Source organism: Mastigoproctus giganteus, chromosome 10 (assembly GCF_048544385.1).
Source record: "Mastigoproctus giganteus isolate SK-2022 chromosome 10, ASM4854438v1, whole genome shotgun sequence".
Lineage (NCBI taxonomy): Eukaryota > Metazoa > Arthropoda > Arachnida > Uropygi > Thelyphonidae > Mastigoproctus > Mastigoproctus giganteus.
This window is the reverse complement of record NC_143584.1, coordinates 180,317,235-180,335,861: the sequence shown is the minus strand read 5'-3', so window position 1 is coordinate 180,335,861 and position 18,627 is coordinate 180,317,235. Positions and strand designations below refer to the sequence as shown.

The window sequence follows — 18,627 nt, the reverse complement described above, 5'->3', positions numbered from 1 at the left end:
TCTAAAATATAATTTAAAATATTTAATATTAAAATATGGGTTTTTTAAAAATAATGCAGGTAGTGATAAATCGCTGCAGCATTTTCTGTTAACGGCTTTAAAGAGTACATGAGAATTTTAAACAAATTACTGCCTACGAATAATGACTTCAAATAATATTGATCACGATAAAAGCGATAATTCGTTATGGAACTCAGCTTTTAATCCATATATAAACAATGAATATGGCCGTTATGTCAAGGAAATATGGTTACCTTGTCTTCGTAGATTACCTAAAAAAATTAATTCCTGTCATCCAGGACTGCGTTAAATTAGTCTCTGGCATGATAATAAATGTTAGAATAAATTAAACTTACCTCCAATGATTGTACCAGGTTCGTGCCATGGTATCCTGAGAGTAAGATACATGGTTGGTTTTGATGCCCCACACGTCTCGTTATATCTGTTTTATGACCAATCAGTAAACGTTTTGTGGTCCTTTCTGTCGGAGTCTGGGTGCTTCGCATATAGTGCCCTCATACCCCCTTTTGCGTGTCCTTGCGTTGTACATCTAAATGATTCTCACAATTTCCCTTCAAACTATTGGTCGTAAACACAGTTAGGAAGGAGGAGATTTACTCTACCTACAATTTTAAGACTATAGCAGATTACATGATAAAAGTATAACGCGATCTACTTCCTTTCCTTCTTATCCTGTAACTTGGTTACAATCCGTATATAATCAATACCAGCAGATGCACCTTCATAAATAATGGAATCGCTGGTTTGGATCTCTTTGCTTTTATACCAAGCATTTTCGTAAGATTCATACCCACTTTTTTTCCAGCTCATTGGATGAGAGGGCAGGTGAGATGCATTATCCCTTAAATGCACATTTTCACGGCTCTATGGAGCATATTCGATGAAGGCAGGATGAATGATTCATAACACTGCAACTGATCATTTTAAACCAATGCCCCAAGCACAATGTTTCAGAAATTAGTCTATCAGAAACAAGCAACTGTTCAGTTATAACCTAACATATCCATTTTTAACCATATTCTTGAATCAACAGTCTTCTTCATGGTTACCCCTGTCAAGTAAACCAGACAAATAAATAATATTTATTGCTTATCCATTATTGCCCATTCATTCCTGCAATCAGTGCAAGGAAATAAACATAATATGTAGTGTTTTCAGCTACAATATAAAATTATATGGTAGTCTATTTAAAATGTATGAAACAAATAAATAATAACTGCTTAATTTCTACTGGCACGATTTTAATGAAATTTGGAATGGCTCGACAAATATTAATATTTCTAGAAGACCCAGATATACAATTTCATGCAAATCCATCATTAGGAGTCAAGTTGTTACATGCGGACGGACGAACGAACGAACATTATGAAGACAATAGGCGCATTACGCATAAATACTAATAAGCATAACAAATGAATAGCCTTCGCAACAGTTAATAGTTCGTAAAAATGCACCGGGGTCTTTCAAAAGCGGTTCCTGGTGATCTAGTATTAGTAGTGGCAAATGATGTAAGAAAGCAAGCCTGTATGTCGCAATTCGGATTTTAGTGTAGCATCAGTTATCGATTATATCGTGAAGTATTGTGGATGTTCAACAGTACACTTTAATTAAACGTCAGTTCAGATTGAGGTTTAATTAATAAAATAATGGGCTATTGGCAAATTACAATCTACAGAAATTCAAGCGTAATGTCAACAAGCATCTTCAGCCTTCTTAAACTTCAACTCATGAACAAGACTAAAGATTCTAATACCTTTCGTGTTTGAGGCTTTCATAAAATAAATGTTGAAGCTCTTGTAGCATGAGACCGTTGCCTTAAATTTAAATTTTCTGGAGATAAAACTATGCAACCCTCGCCTGAGACAGACTAACTCAACCACTACGTGAAAAAAGCCAATAAAGGTTCTTCCTGTCGAGATGGGATTTGAACTTAGCCCTTTTCCTCGGTGTGATAAGACGCGATTGTAATCACTGTGCTAATTGTCTTGTATTTGTAGACCAGTGTCCCACAAACTTTTTCGGTCCGAAATTCCTTTTCATTTCTAGATTAATCCGCGTATCACCAAATTAAAATATTTTGTTTCATTGTTCTTTATAATAAAACATTATTATATTTTATTGATAGATATTTCAAATATTTTTAACCTTCAAAATATGCTCGCTCGGGAGATTTAAAAAATAAAATTTTAAATAAAATCTATCGCTTGTCTGTTTGTAAGCAGTCCATCCGTTATGTAATCGCTCAAATCTCGGCTTCCAGAAATACTACAGTCTAACAACTTACTCTCATAACTAGTGCAATGGATGAAATTGTTTTCTGCTGTGCAAAACACTGGTGGTGCACCTAATGAGCAGAGAGTACATCTTCCCCACGAATTTGTCCGTTTTGCTTCTAGAATCCAAACTGCATTTTGTTTGCTGCTGCTGCAGATCATGAAGAATCTTTAAAATTCCTTGGGAGATAATTCCAGTTAAATTTTCCATTAACGGATTATTGAAATAATATTATCTTAATCCAGATATAACCACTTGATTCGCTAGAATTTTGCATGATTTTAATACATTTGCAGGCAGAAATAATTTTTAATATTTTGAAGTTATGTTGTTTATATCAACACATTTTGGTATCTCTCATGCTGTAAAAGTATATCATGACTAGGTTGCTAAGTCCTACAATGAGTACAAATAATTCCAGAAATGGCCGCCAACAGCAGAAGGCTTCTCCCTTTGGGAGATGTACTGTACATTTATAGTCTAGACTGAGGCAACTCGTAGTCGCTTCTCTCACAATATGAGATTGATGCATTCTCTAGGAAACATAGTTTGCTTTTTGACTAAATAACATGTAGTGCTTTAATTGACTTGTACAAATTATTTTATATAATAAATAAAAAAAAGGCAGTTGCTTTATTTGCATTTTTTTTATTTTTCCAGCAATCACAACGAGAAGGTTCGCTTGTAAAAAATGTTTTACTGATGATATTATTATTATAAAACAAAAAACTGCATCAAAACTTGTGGATTTAGTGTAACTAAGTAAAAAGTCATCCAATAAATGCAAGAAGTATTGTTTTCAGCTGTTTTTGTGGTAGTAAGGTTTTAGGAGCATGATGAAAAACCCGCGTTTCCGGGAGAAAAAACCATGCTAGCTTCGCCGACTAACTCAGCCACGTTGTGAAAAAGCCAGTAAAAATTCCTTCCATCATCGATGGGGCTCGAACTCAGGTCTTTTTTTCACCCGGTGTGGGGACGACGGTGATCCTACCAACTGTGTTGCTGTGGGCTGTCTTCAGCTGAAAATTAGGTTTGATGGATGACTTTTTATAAATTGGACCTATTTGGGATTAAAACTTGATTTCAGAATGGCTAGAAATAAGAACCCGAGGTAATGCGCATTTTAATACAAGCCTATTTTGTTTATTACACTGAAAAACGACTTCGTGCGACAAATTGATGAGCAGTCAGGAGTTTCTATCTTTCTTTTTTGTATTTTACTTTCTTCTGTGTTCACATTATCCACCTATGATGGCCGGAAAGAGATAAGATCTAAACTCTTTCCAATATATAAATCTAACGCTCCGGGGCTCAGCAAGAATCTTTAAAGAGACTTTCCAGGAAAAGACACGTTTTTCACGTTACACATCTGCACTTGGTTTCATTATACTCTTCATTGTTACTTTCGTTCTCTTACTGTAGCCGCGTATCCAATTAAATATCGACAAACGCTCGCATCTACTGCAGCCGCAGGTGATAAGACGAAGAAGCGCAACGGAGAAATTAATGGATCTCGCCTCACTTTCTCTGCAATCTCTTATTAAGGACAAACGAGTTTTAGACACTTTTCTGTCAATCATTGATACTCCAGAACGAATGCATTTAAAACAAAATACAAAAAAACCATACTTATTTCGGGGATTTCCTATTTAGGTTTCGATATTAAAGCGAATGTGTGAATCCGTTAAGAAAAGAAAAGAACAGAAAACAAAACAAAAAAAAAAATTCCACGCTTGGTTTTTATTTCATCATCGTAATAAAAGAAAATGTACTTCTATCCTGATGAAATAAAAGTTCAGAAGAATTTCCAGTAGAGCGATTTCAAATACTTCCATAAATCTTGGGGGTTTAAAATAAACTTATTTGCTTGATACAATAAACTACAATACCTTTGCGTTATAATATTTTTAGTTCTTTAGCGACTTTGAAATGTCTTATCTGTTCACTTTTTCATCTTTATCTTTAGCCACACTGTTGATCTCATTCTTCATCGTTCACTACACCGATACGCATTATGTTTTCGGACGTGGGTTGGATGTTGTGATTGATAAGGGATGTGGCCCCGAAGCTCCCACTGACATCAGCAATCATTCAGAGCATCTGACCATGTAATTGGACATTGCAGACAAGCCACAGTACATCGAAGTCAACAACAGAATCGTATTATGATTGCCGACCAGAACAAAGTGGAAGAGGGAAGAGCAAACGTTTTTCCCCAAAATACTTTTTTTTTTTTTTTTAGATTTTTTGAGACGTTTCTTTTGTATTTCGTGGCTGTGAAGACCCAGATCACATTGGGTCGATATTTTATGCTCCGAGTTTCCTTTATAAAATGCTGAACTTCCATGATCATAAGGCATCGTATTATTAAAATATTTTGATGAGATATTTATCATTTGAAGTGCCAATGGTGTCTATGAGTTTGATATTAAGTGAACACCACATTTTTTTTTATGAACATCCCAAACACGATAGGTATTAGAACCTATAGTACTTAGTGTACTTAGTATCGTGCATGGGCTTAAGTTTGAGAAGATGACAGAAGATACTTGTTCATTTTAAATTTGAATTTCTGTAGATTGTAATTTTCAGGAAATATGAGAAGGGAGGTTGTCCCAGGAAACGGAAGCTGAATGAATAAATAAATAAGGAAGATGAAAAGTTGGTTTTGTTAGTTTGAAGTTACATAGTGAAAGGATAGTGACTAGTTTGGAAAATAGAGTGGGAATTATAGAAGCCAACTCAGAAGAACAGTGCCGATGGAAATATCTATAGAAAAGCATTTATAGCATAAACAGAACGTCTATGAGACAGAAAGTGGTAAGAGATATAGAAAAGCATTTTTTTCAGAACGTCTATGAGACAAAGTGGTAAGAGATGGATCATTAATTAACCTAACTGCCCTCTTTTTAATGGAGTCTAGAAGCTTGAGAGAGAGAGAGGTTATGGGGGGAGGGGCTGCTCTAGATGTGGGACAGTATTCCACGTAGGACGGATTTGAGATTTGTACAGAGTGAGTAGCTCTTTAGAAGAAAAGCAACGCCTACAGCAAAAGAGAAAACAGTTTTTTAGATGCAGATGAAGCAATATTTCTGATGTGCTTATGCCAAGAGAGATTAGAAGTCGGCTTAACCCTTAAGAGGTATGTTACCTTGTCTAGATAGACTGAGTATCTTCGAAGACAAGCATAGGAGCAGAAAAATACTTTTTTTTGAGATATAAGACAGAGTTTTAGAAGAGCTGAATTTAACTGAGCTACCTTTGCCCCTTTGGAGAATTAACTGAAGGTAAATAAATAAATTTTACGTTTATACACCGGGACGACCACACGGTCACAGGAGTTGACAAGATCGAGAGAATACAAGAAACAGCACCGTATTTAGCAGTCACAGACTTGAAACCCCGGCCACTCAAAGCAAGTGTACTTATCTACCTTCGTTGTCTGACCACTCGGCTACGGCGGCATCAACATTTAAGGAATTGGTAGTGGATATTTGAGTAGTTGAAGCTGTTGTGCAGGGCAAAGTTTCTCCAAATGGAAAGTGGGATGAATGTGCTATCATCAGCAAAACTATGGTTTTTGATTTTTGATTTGGTAGTTGTTGGCGCATCGGCTTCTGTGGCCATATTGCACCTTCCAAGGTTTTTGCAGTACTTTGATCCAAGCCCGAGGCGGGAATCGAACCCGCGACCTTTGGGTTGCCGGGCAGGTACTTTACCCACTCGGCTAGCCCGGTCGGCCGCAAAACTATGGATAGGATTTCCAGTCAATGGAAGAAGGTCATTAACATAAAATTTACTATTTCAAATTCAAAATTATATTTTAATTTTTAAATTCACTTTTAATTATTTCAATATTACCGATTTACTATTTCAAATGATATAAACGGCTTATCGATATTGGAAGGAAATGGCTTCTAAACTGCGCACACATATAACGTCTTGTCGTGTTTTTCTTGATTTAAGAATTCGTTTAAAATCACCTGAGGTAATATGATCTACTTTAAAAGTTGTCTATGAGAAATGGGTAAAAAATTTCCAGTTTAGCTCTATTTTTTTCTCCGAAAGTGTGTTCTTTTAAAGCGCATAATTTATGTAACTAGTTAATACCTCTAGATAAAATTGTGTTGAGTTCATTCTCAGATTTTATATGTTAACACGGAATAAGACAACGTAAATACTTTTGTAGAGTTTTATTTGCTAATGATCTCTAATAACGGATAATGGGCACGAGCCCGAAAACTAACAGTTTTAACAAACATTTAAATTTCAAATAATAAACAAAGGGATAAAATCGTTAATGGAAAAATGGTTTAAAAGACTTCATATCATAATTTCTACAATGATCAAAAGCAATTCTAAAATTTCTAAAACAGTTTTTTATTTAAAATGTTATTATTAAAGAAATTGAGGATCAAAAACTATTTCAGTTTTTAGAATTAGGAAGAAAGTGAATTGATATTGTTGGAGAAGGGGATCGGTTTCAAGGGGTCTGTATCCAACAGATACTAAAACACCAGTCCAACTAAGCCAACTCCTAGAGGCCCTATTTACTGTGGGAGTACATACATAGGGGAGACATTCAGAAGACTTAGTTCCAGAATTAAAGAATACAAAAATAGGGCACAGCCCTATGCAATCCAACGTAGGCACATATGGTAGAGTCCTTTCCACAGACAAGCAGTATAACAAAAGAAAATTTAAGGAAATATTCTGTAAACAGAAAACAAGGGATTGAATTTAACAAACAATACTTTAACATATTTAAAAAGACAATAGAGAAAGGCCTGAAGAAATAAGAAAGAAAATTCCAAAATGCTGAATGTGCAATTCGTGTGTTAACGACCAAACCAAAAGAGTATTTCACAATAGAGATTTAACAATGCACGAACAACGGTAAAACCTTACTGTGCCCGTGAGCTGAGCGACATCTAGCAGCGGGTGGATGGCGTTAATAGTGTTTCTCAACGTTCTGTCAGCCTTCGTGATGGTAATTTGTCACAACCACGGATTAATTCAAGAGTAAAGCGCTAGATTTATTTTTAACAGTCTAGATCTCGTTCGTTCCTGGCGTGAACGGACGTAATCAAGAAATATTTTCTGAAGGGGACAATGATTAACTTGCAAGTTCAACTGAGGTAAACAACATAGCAAAGACCAAGTTTTGATATTATGCAATGTTTCAATTTAATTTTCCCTGATGTGAAAATTCGCATTTTTATTAATTACAATTTTTTTCACACTCGTCAATAATGGTCAGAACCCCTCAAAACGGCCCAGATGTCCTTCTCCCGAAAGCATAAGAAGCATAGCATCACCATACTCTTAAATGGTCAGCTCACACAGAAAGTCCAATATCACAAAGATCTGGGAATTACTTGGGCCAACAAGTTATCCTTCACGGAGCATTTCACTACTACAAAGAAGAAGACCCTAGCCGCCATCTGGCACTCAAGACAGGAATTAACTGGGATCCATAATGCTCAACTTATGAAAGAATACATTGTTAGGTGCGTTTTCCGGGTTGCCTTATATATTTCAGTCATTTGGTCATCAGCTCCAGAAACGTACATCAAAATCTTCCTAGGCATTGAATATTGGCTTCTTAGGTGGTTAAACCGGATCTTCCAATTTCCCTTCACTGTCTCAAGAGACAATTCTGTATGCAAATATGAAGGGACACCTTGGGAATTTATTGTTATCAGGACAAATATTCATATCCTGGCCAAGTTATTGACAGGTAGATGTGATGCGCTAGTCCTATCAGGCATCATCACGCATCCACGAAGGCTGAGGCAATCATGCAGTCTGAAAATCAAACCACTTCGCTCCAATCTAATCTCCTTGAAAAACTTTAACAGGATGTTCCCGCTTAATACAAATGAAATCCTGAATCCGTTTCAAGTTGACTGTGAAAAATTATGCTCCTACAGAACGACTATCTTCCAACAAACAATTGTGTCACAACAGTACTAACTAGAATCCATAGTCTCTTGCAAAAATTGAGCTGGGAAGCCTGTCCCCTGTTGTTGAAGGCGGTCCCAATGCGCAGTTCTCTCAAAACCTCTTCCGGAGTTGTGGATGTCGGTTTGAAGGTTGACTGCCTAGCGACACAATCTTTTTGTTTCTCAGTGTTATGCTGCTCATGCATGAAGTGTGTTAAGCTTTGCATGTTTTGGATACTCCTCTTTGAGACATCCAGCACGAAGGACCCTTTTATTTTTAAACTGTCAATGTTTTGTGAATTTATTCTCTCAGTTGTATATTTTATTATTTTTTTAATTCCCTCTAGCTTGCGTGCTGTACAAGGGGCGATTATAACTAGCAATAAATTGAATAAATAAATAAAAAGTTTATATTTAAATATAAGTTTCAAATGGAATGGGTACGCATTTCTATTGGATGCCTTTTTTCTTTCGTTTTCGATATTAATGTCGAACCATCAAAACTAGGTGGTACTACCGACTTTAATGTACAAAATAGATATCACAAAGTTTTAAAACTGAACAGAAACCCCCAGCTGAACCATGCAGCAATTAAGCCCACAAATTCGAGACATCACGTGACTAGCCACTCTTCGTTTGAATTTAAATCCCAATAGATTAATAAATGAGTCTAAATTATTAGAAGTAATCCGTCGGTATTAGCGTAAATTAATAATAATAATCATAAATTAATAAAAATTACTCGACATAATTTCCTTTTCCTAATTCAGTGCGGATTCTGAATATTAACTTAGCTCTCCTTGAAGGATGCGAGTCAAATAGGCTTTTATTACCACCCTCATTATGTGCGGTCTACTCTATTTAAGAACACACGAGTAGTTTCGTGTAACATCGCCGGGGTGCATTTAATCTTTGAAAGAAGCAATAACCGACGGTGAAATGAAGGCTTTTAGAGCAGTAAGGTTTGAGAAAGAGAGATTTACGATGGAAAATTGCTGGTTGCTAGAGAGTAAACTTTTCTCCAGTAATATCTAGCTATGACAACGGGGTTGTTTAGCGGTCATCACATAACCACAGACATGACTATAAAAACTTACTATATATTTGTGGATGTAAATCTGTGTTGGAAAAGGGGTCAATCTTGCCATTATTTAATATCTACAATTTCTGCTTGTGTGTGCTTTTCTTCAATATTTCTAACAGAACTTCATTATATTTAATATTTTTTTTACAATTTCTTTTCCATTTGATTTCCTTTCCATTTGTCTTATTTTTCTCCGCCTTGGTCCTCTCTGAATCGATATTGCACCTGTTTCTATTGTTGTCCAACTGTGGCCTTCATTCCGATTTAATTTTTGTTACTCCTGTTTTTTTCTTTCGAATTCTTTCATTTCAATTTTAAAAGCAAATAATTTAGAAACGAAAAATCAAGATTTTCTAAAAATATTCTGCAGTGCTATTACTGATATGTTGGACTAACTTTTTTAGTTTATTAACCAACAATAACAAGAGTACACAAACTGCGACCCTTCGAATGCTGAAAAATTAAAGAATGTTGCAACTTATCAAGAATGTCACTTAATAACCCGGGAGTGGTAGCATGGGAGAAAAAGAACCCCACTGCAATTATTTTTGTATGGACTTTTTTGTTTACCAAAATTTTTAGTCTTGCCATTCTCAGCATCTTCTCCCACCAGCTTCTTCTAAGCATGAGTAACATAACCACTTATAATTTCAAGATTGTTCTACCTTTAGCTTTCTCTATTTTGTTCTAACCTCGTGGTCGAATATCCGTTTGGCAAGTTACATATTTGTATTATTATTATTTTGTTAATTGGAGCGTGGGGCCCAAGGCTTTGTCTTTCTCTAAGACCGGATTTGTTCAGGAGTACGGATCGGAAAGCAACAAAATTGTATGAAAGGTGCAGAAAAGTGTTGTGCAAATACAATACTGTCAGAATCTACGAAAATCGCATGCCTCAGTTGAGCCTGTGGTTCAAAATTCGACTTAACTCATAATGAAAGGCTCATTAATGCTACTTGTCAATTAGTTTTATTGTTTTTGTTTTTTTTCAGAAGGAGAAAAAAACAAACTACGATTTCGTATCGAAATAAATCATAGTTTGTTTCGACACGAATCCCACACAGCATTTGCGAAAGCTCGCAAATGCTGTATGGGATTGAAGTCCGACGAGTGGAAGGGCCATAGAAGATGAGTAACTTCGTCTTCGTGCTTCTCATTCAGTAATAACGCATGTCCCATGTAAGGTAGCATTGTCATCATGGAAGACACTCATCATCCATTAGGAGAAAAAATGGTGCCCCAGGTAATCGTCCGGCAGGGAGCTGCATCAACTTTGAAGGAAGCAGGAGTTTTAAAAAATTTATGCTGCTTCTATGTATTTACATTTGAAATTTCGCAGCTTACAAGAAAATAAATCAATGTTTATACTCCGAGGTGGCCACAAAAATCGGGAGTGAGTTCACAAGAACATTATACGGTATTTAGTAGTCACGCAAGCTGGAACCACGGTCATTAAAAGAGCATGTATTCTATACCTTGGCGCTACAAGAGAGGTTTAATCAGCGGGGAGATATATTAAGAATTCAAGTAAACGACATTTCAATAGATCGTTAGGAACATACACCAAAATAATTGGATCTTTGGGCTTGAAAGTGTACACGTTGTTGTTTTTATATTAACGCCAAAGCAAGCTAATCCAACTAAGGCCCGAGACGTTAGCATAGCGTTTCTGTAAGTAGGGTGTATTTCATAGTCGGTTTGCTTCCTTTTTTTTTTTTTTTTTTTTGGATGATTAACTCGAATTTTATTAGAAGAGAATGGAAATAAAATAACAAACATGCATTTCCTGCAAGAACGCTAAGAGAATAAATGTAAATTATAGCGCTTTCGCTCGAATTGTGCAGTCAGACCTTCCGTCTTTACTGATTATTATATTGGAAACTAATTGAAAGTACTGATATAATCAAGGGCTTAGGTGTCTTATTTCGATCTGACCTTCATCTTTCTTCCCATGTTGATCATGTAATATCTCAGACTTCCAAACTTCTAGGATTAATTAAGCGTTTTTTCTTGATTTTTAAGAGTGACGAAGTTATAATTCTTCTCTACAAGCAGCTTATACCTCTATTTTTGATTACTGCGATATTATTTGGTCCCTGCAACAAGAATATCTTTCTCACAGACTTGAGAGAATTTGAATTAAATTCTTATGCTTTCGAGATCGTCTTGTCTTTCACCATCGAAACTATGGAGCTCTTTGCGGTCGCTTCAGAATCGTTCCTCTAAACTCCAGACGACAACTCCGTGGGTCTATTTATCGATTCTCCAACTCTTCTTGAACAAATATCTTTCACTATACCCCGGTTGAATTCTCATTATAAAACTAATTTCTCACTGTATGTCCCTCGTACTCAACACTTACTTGGAAATCTTCCGTTCCGTTTCCTTCAGGTATTGGAAAAAATTAAGAGATTTACCTGAAAATTTCCATGCATAACTGCAGCGTATATGGACGTTAAACGATTAGCATGGCAAGCTGATCTGCAGAATGTCTAATAAGGTGCCTGCTACCGTTCTGAGTCTGAAGGAAGTGCTGTAAAAAAAGTGTAAACGTTAATAGGCAAGCAAAAAGGTGAACAAATGACTGTCTAAGAGTGTCAAATGCCTTTAACGTGCCCAAGGCGACGTTACGAGCAGCAAACGGATTTTTAAAGAGGGGCTGGATCATTGGATTGTCTGAAGGTAGTCCATATCGATAAGGCAAATCGCTATTCGTATGGATACTGATGGCCAAAACTGACATATGGGTTAGCGCAATTGTATCCTTTTTATACGTAGTAAATTGCGTAAAAAATCACAATCTACCAAGGTAGATAAAATGCTACTCATATTGTGGAGTTATACTTCATAACTGGGTTGTCACTATTGCTACACAGAAGAGAGGGCCAAAAAAGTCTTGAAACGGTGCCGTCTGGGTGGTGATATCCGCCGAGAATAAGTAACAATAATAGTCTTCTCCATTGGTGAAACGTGACTTATTCCAGGTAGTGCCATACCATGGCAACTAATTGTGAAGGTATTAACAATATGAGATATAATTAAAACGATGCCAATTCATCTACCTTGGTAGATGATGATTTTATACATAGTTTATTTACTACGTATAAAAAGGATGCAATTGCACTAACCCATATGTCAGTAAACACAAAAATATGTCTACAGAAATAGTATATGTCTGTAAATTGCATCTGTTCTGTTGTTGATTTGCTGTTTGCTGGACGAAAAACCCATGTTTCAGGGAGAAAACCACGTTACCTTCGCCTGAAACCGACTACCTCAGCTAGAGGTCGCCGTAGCCTAGTGGTCAGGCGTGCGCGTGCATAAGTACACGTGCCTTGAGTGACCGGGGTTCAAGCCCGTGACTGCTGAATACGGTGCTGTTTCTTGTATTCTGTCTATCTTGTTAACTCCTCTGACTGTTTGGTCGTCCCGGAGTATAAACAGAAAATTTATTTTATTTACATTGTGAAAAAAGGCCTACAAAAATTCCTTGCGTCATTGACGGGATTCGGACTAAGATCTTTTTCACCCGGTATGGGGGACGCGCTGATTATACCAACTGTTACCCATGAGGGCTTGCCTTTAACTCCATCGCATTGTCTTCAGAGTCTACTGGTGCAGGGAGAGAGCTGTTTGGGAACAAGAATGCAGTGTTGTGTACGTGTTGTCTTTAATGACGAATCTTGTTTCTGTTTGGAATCTAGTGCTGGCTATATGCGCGTTGGAGACATGTCATGGACAGAGGTAATCCAGCCTGCCTGCATCGCCGAGCAGTTTATTTTAACTATTCTAACTGATGGGGAGCCATCGGTTACAGGAGTCATTCAGATTTGATTGTAACAGATGGCACGCTGATAGCATGACATTATGTTTAAACTATTCTAGGACGAAAAAAAAAAAAAAAAACTCTCATATTACAGTTAAGGAAAACAACCTCATTCACCCATGACTATTCTTCGACCTTTGTATCGCAGTTCGTGGAGGTCATTACGCTTCATATTATGTGCACTGCATTTTCGTAATAAATAATACATAAACCTAATTATTTCTTTTCTACATTAACATCTGTAACTCCACTTGTTTTGAACTCAAAGAATGCATCTCTTTTAAGTGAGGAAACTTCAGTGACGAGCAGTGTATTTCAATTATTACTACGAGAAATACATACATTTTTTTAAAGAAAAATCTTTGGCTTTTTTTCGATTATAGGACAACCAATTTTATAAAACCATCTAGTTGTATTTAAAATAGTCTCTAGCTGTATTTTATTTATAAAAAAAAACAGCAAACGCAAACGAGGTAAACGAACCCGAATCCACTGAAATTTAAGGGAGATTAAACCAGAACAGCAACTTACCCAAAGGGCGCTCCTGGGTCTTGGAGGGAGTACGAACAATAGGCAAACTGGAACGTGCTTTACTAGATCTTCGAAATCCTGTAGCGGAGGTTTCCACCTCCGACATAATGCCTGGATCGTCATCGTACACACTTGGGGGTGGTTGGTACATGGAATGACTCCGTTGACCAGGGAGATGACTCTGTTAGAAAACATAAATAAATACTGTACTTCGAAGATTATTTTGCTTATAGCTACTCATGGCATCTTACATCAGGTTATTCTATAGTATCCCTAACTATATTTCTATTCTAGAAATTCCATGATTAAAATCGATATATATATTTTTAATTTGTTGGTTTTAAAAAAAAACAGATATGAAACAAGATTTAATCAGTCAGAACCTATGTTTGTTGAATACATTATGCAGTAAGAATGCTATGAAAACAAATTCAAGTATGATCTTTCTTGAAATTTCTGCCGCAGAATGAAGTTTCATCCAACGTCATCGTCTGTTCAACTGATGAATACATTTCAAGTCCCAACTATTGATCACTATAGTGTTCCAAGGTACCTAATCACTGATGAAATAAATAAAAAAGAACTGTAACTGTGATCAGAGGTCAGCGGGATGCAAGTTAAGTTAATTATTGTTAGAGTATCTTTGTAAGTTCGTATCGAGAGAACCGCTTAATTAGAATTAGTAACGTATTCGTCTTTTCAACACTCTGGAATGGGGGTTTGTTTATAAATCCCCAATTTACCCAGAAATCTTCAGAAAGTATGAGACATGCAGTCGCCATTTCTAAAAATACGATTTAAAACAATAATTTCAAAGCCTTTGAAATTATAAAGTTGGGTGGACTGTCATCTTCCTCTAAGTGTTTTTTTGTGGCCAGCAAGATTTCATCTGCATAGTTAATGGAATGGTCTTGTCGCTCACTGGATAAACTTTCCCTTTCTTAGGAGATGCCTTGGTGTTTTGGACTACATTTAAAAAAAATGTCACCGCCAAAAGGTTTAAAATTAGTGCAATACCAGGGCAACTAGTTTTGTTGTACTGATTGCGCATTCAAACACCACCTCGCTGTGGGAATCAGGAATGAAATTTAATGGAAAATAAGAATGAAGTCACTAATTTTCCATAGAGTTTTGGTTCTCTTCGATTTCGTGTTGGATAGTCGGAAATATTTTTTCGGATAATAAGGCAGCTGAAAATATTTTTTATTCTTGTTATCCTTCTTTTCTTTCCATTAATTCCCCCAAAGTTGACTGGTGACTAACGCCTGAAAGTGTTATTTTATTTCGAACCTGCCATCAATTCACCTTAAGTTTTCCGGCTGCTCACCATTTCAATTTTCCAAACTTGAAGTTTTTACTGTTCCAGCATTCTTCTGACATTTATTTTTGATATTCTCCGTTGCTGACGTTAAATCACTACTTGCACAGGCACAAGATGAAGTTATTGTGATGTGCTCCGAAATATCAAAGACCAATTTAATCTCTACTGCATACACACCAATATTTTGCCTAAGGCCCAAAGGCAAATGTTTGGTTTCCTACAAAGAGGGTTTATTCAATTATCTTAGTAAAATTTAACAAATTCTACTCGAATTTTCGCACACAAAACCAAAGACTGCAGTTATTTTTTCGATGATAAGATTTTACATAACGCATTTTTAAAAGTCAATTTGAAAGAAAATATTAATACAAGTAAATAAAAAACAATATTTTAAATTAAAATATATTTTTTGACGGCACTTTGTACAGAACGCTCATGTAGAAATGTTAAAAAAAAAATTAATTTAAAACTCTTCATTTTAAAAATACTGCTGTTATCTTTGACAGATCTACTGAGGCTCCTGCTTCATTACTGTAATAATAAAAGAATATATATTTATTCATTCGTTTAATTTTCCCAATCGACCGTTAACTTAAAATTACACAGGGCTGCACTTCAGGAAATCATAATTTAAAAAAATATGAGAAACAAATGTGCATATATTTATTCACAATTAACTTAAAGAATTTTTATAGTAATATTAATAGAAGCACGTGGTGCAAGAAAGCAAGCGTATGAGCTGTGTAGCATCAGCCAAAAAAAAAAAAAAAAAAAAAAAAAATTCAAACAACCATTCCCTCTAAAAGTTTGTCCAGTTCCTCCTTGAATTCATTTAAGCTATCAATTTCCATAACGACAGATGGAAGTTTGTTCCAGCAATTAACCACCCACTGGCTAAAGCCAAATTTCCGCACATCTATTCTACAACTGTCTTTCCTCAATTCGAATTTATGCCCCCTTAGGTTCGTAATCTGAGCAAGTGGAAAAAATTATATAAATTCATTAATAATTATTAATGAAAGCAGAAACTATATTTCTTAGTATGGAGTGGATATGTTCTATACCTTTCGTTATATCATGAGAAGTAAATCTTAAAGCCAATCATTTCTTTGGTTTCCAAGAAGATAAGACAAAGAGGATATATAGGAGATATACGTACTCAAGCAAGCAAATGACATTATTCGATTTTTTAAAGAATTCATTTATTAAAATAAAAAAACCAAAAATTATTTAGCATGCACCATACATTGTCAAAACCGTTACTGAATATACACTGTCCAGTTTTAGCAATCGGCTGTTCCTCCCCGTCTGGTGGCATACCTGTTGCGGTGAAAACTGACAAATGTAGTAATGCGGAGTCATAGCATGCGGTCTATACGAAGTACTTGATCGACATGGGTAAGGGACGTGATCTGGTGGTCTAAAAGGGGATGATTATCGGGTACTGGTTGAAGAGTAGCAGTATTAAGGAACCTGCGAATCTTGTAGGCTGTTCGCAGAATGGTGTAGTTAAAGTATTTCAAGGGTGGGCGGATAATGGATGCAGCAGCCATGGGCCAATGGAGGTTTGTTTGTTTGTTATTTGGTTTTTAGGAGCATTAGCAACTAAGGCCATATTGCTCCGGGTTATGCGGTGGTCTTTCCCTGACCTTTCCGCATCGTCCGTATTTGGTGGTGACGGGCTCGAACCCCGGTCTAATCAAGAAGCGTGTGCTACACACTGCTGCTCCTTCCCACCTGGCTACGGAGGCGCCTGGCCAATGGAGGGCGCCCACGCCTCTTCAATGGTCCTGGTGAGCGTAGGCTGTCCCACCTTGTGCGAGCTAATAGAGAGAAAATTGTGGAACAGTTCACCATGGATTGTTGCCATAAGGCGTACCCACAGGACACTAAACTAAACTATTAGGGTCACCTGGAAAGTTTCTTTCAACTATCAATTTACAGACAATACATGTGTACTGTGTCTGTAAATTGAGTTTTCTCTGGTAGATTTACCTGCTTTCCTGGACGAAAACCCCCAGTTTTTCCAGGGAGTCTTGCTATCTACGCCTGAAACCTACTAATTCAGCCATAGGACACCCTGAATCCTGTTTCTTTCACTTTACAAATACCCTCCCCAACTACCGCAACCCAGACGTCCTACCTCTCTTGCTCTCCTGGCTTACGCCCTCTTCAGACGGAGGTTTTATCCATCTGTCTCTTTAACCATCTATACTTCCACTTAGAATGGAGCACTGGGAAATAGCTAACAAAAACATTTTTTGTGGGCTCACCCCAGAAAGCTTTGGCGACTCTGGGGATGGCATAGCCAGAGATCTAAAAACCACACACCCCTGTCCTGGCACCACGTGGCTCTGTACAGTAACTAGGTGATTGTGGTGTTCCACAGTCTGCGCGTGTAGCACAGTGGTATTGTCACTGTCTTCCCCACACCGGGTGGAAAAGGCCCGGGTTCGAATCCCGTCGATGACGCGAGGAACTTTAATGGGTTTTTTTTCACTTCATGGCTGGGTTAGTCGGTCTCAGGCGTAGATAGCAAGGTTGTTTTTTCCCCAGAAACTGAGGTTTTTCGTCCAGCAAAACAGACAAATCGACCATAGAACACACGCAATTAACAGACATAAGACACAGCACGGCAGATGAATTTAATTATTCGGGTGGCCTAAATATAATAGTTTTTTTTTTTTTTTTTTGTGGTGTTCCACAGGCTAAAAGGCCAGACGGATAACACAGCCCAGATTAACAATATATGGGGATGGCATAATCCATACTTTCTAGCGTTTAGAGAGTCTGTATACTTCACAGGCGATGCTAATCCAGCGGTCGTAGCCGAGTGGTCAAGCCCGCCGGTACACGTGCCTTGAGTGACGGGGGTTCAAGCCCGTGACTGCTAAATACGGCGTTCTGTATATCTTGTGAACTCCTCTGACCGTCCCAGAGCATAAACAGAAAATTTATTTTTTTATTAATACGGAGTTGGGGAGCCCTGTGCCGACACACAGACAGATAGAGAGATATTGGCTTTTAACAAGAGTGGTTGTTTGTTTGTTATTTGGTTTTTAGGAGCATTAGCAACTAAGGCCATATTGCTCTGGAGATATGCGGTGGTCATTCCTTGACCTTTCTGCATCCTCCGTATTCGATAGTCACGGGCTCGAACCCCGGTCTAATCAGGAAGCGTGTGCTACGCACTGCTACTCCTCCCCACCTAGCTACGGATGCGCCTAACGAGAGTGGACGACCAGTAGTGCTTCTAATACCAGAATCCTACGAACCCGCCTCATTATGGATCCCCGGTGTAGGAGCCCGGTTAAGGTACCCATACTTACGGCCACCCATTGCTAATGACGCCTAAAGTTTGATCTGACCAGCAGCGTCACGTCTATTAACTACTGGGAAAAAAAGTTGCCTTTTCCAATGTTTTCCTGGGAATCTCTTTTGAGCCTTCATACCCATAAACCGCAATCTTAATGCTAAAAACTACCAATACAGTGTGACTGATCAGGTACATCCCTTCATGGCGACTGTCTTCCCGGATGATACAAGTGTGTTCCAGCAGGATAATGCGCCTTGCCACGGAATTGTTCGAGAGTGGTTAGCCAAACACGAAAGTGACTTCCAGGTG

At 37.3% G+C, this 18,627-nt stretch overlaps 1 protein-coding gene across 1 annotated transcript in view; it reads right to left on the bottom strand.

Annotated features, from left to right (window-relative positions):
• Positions 1 to 18,627, bottom strand: part of LOC150079586 (uncharacterized) — a 1,000,533-nt gene that overhangs the window by 492,573 nt on the left and 489,333 nt on the right. The window contains exon 5 of the mRNA XM_090383129.1: positions 13,682 to 13,862. Within this exon, the coding sequence (XP_090239255.1) occupies positions 13,682 to 13,862 (181 nt within the window). The remainder of the gene's footprint in view (positions 1 to 13,681; positions 13,863 to 18,627) is intronic.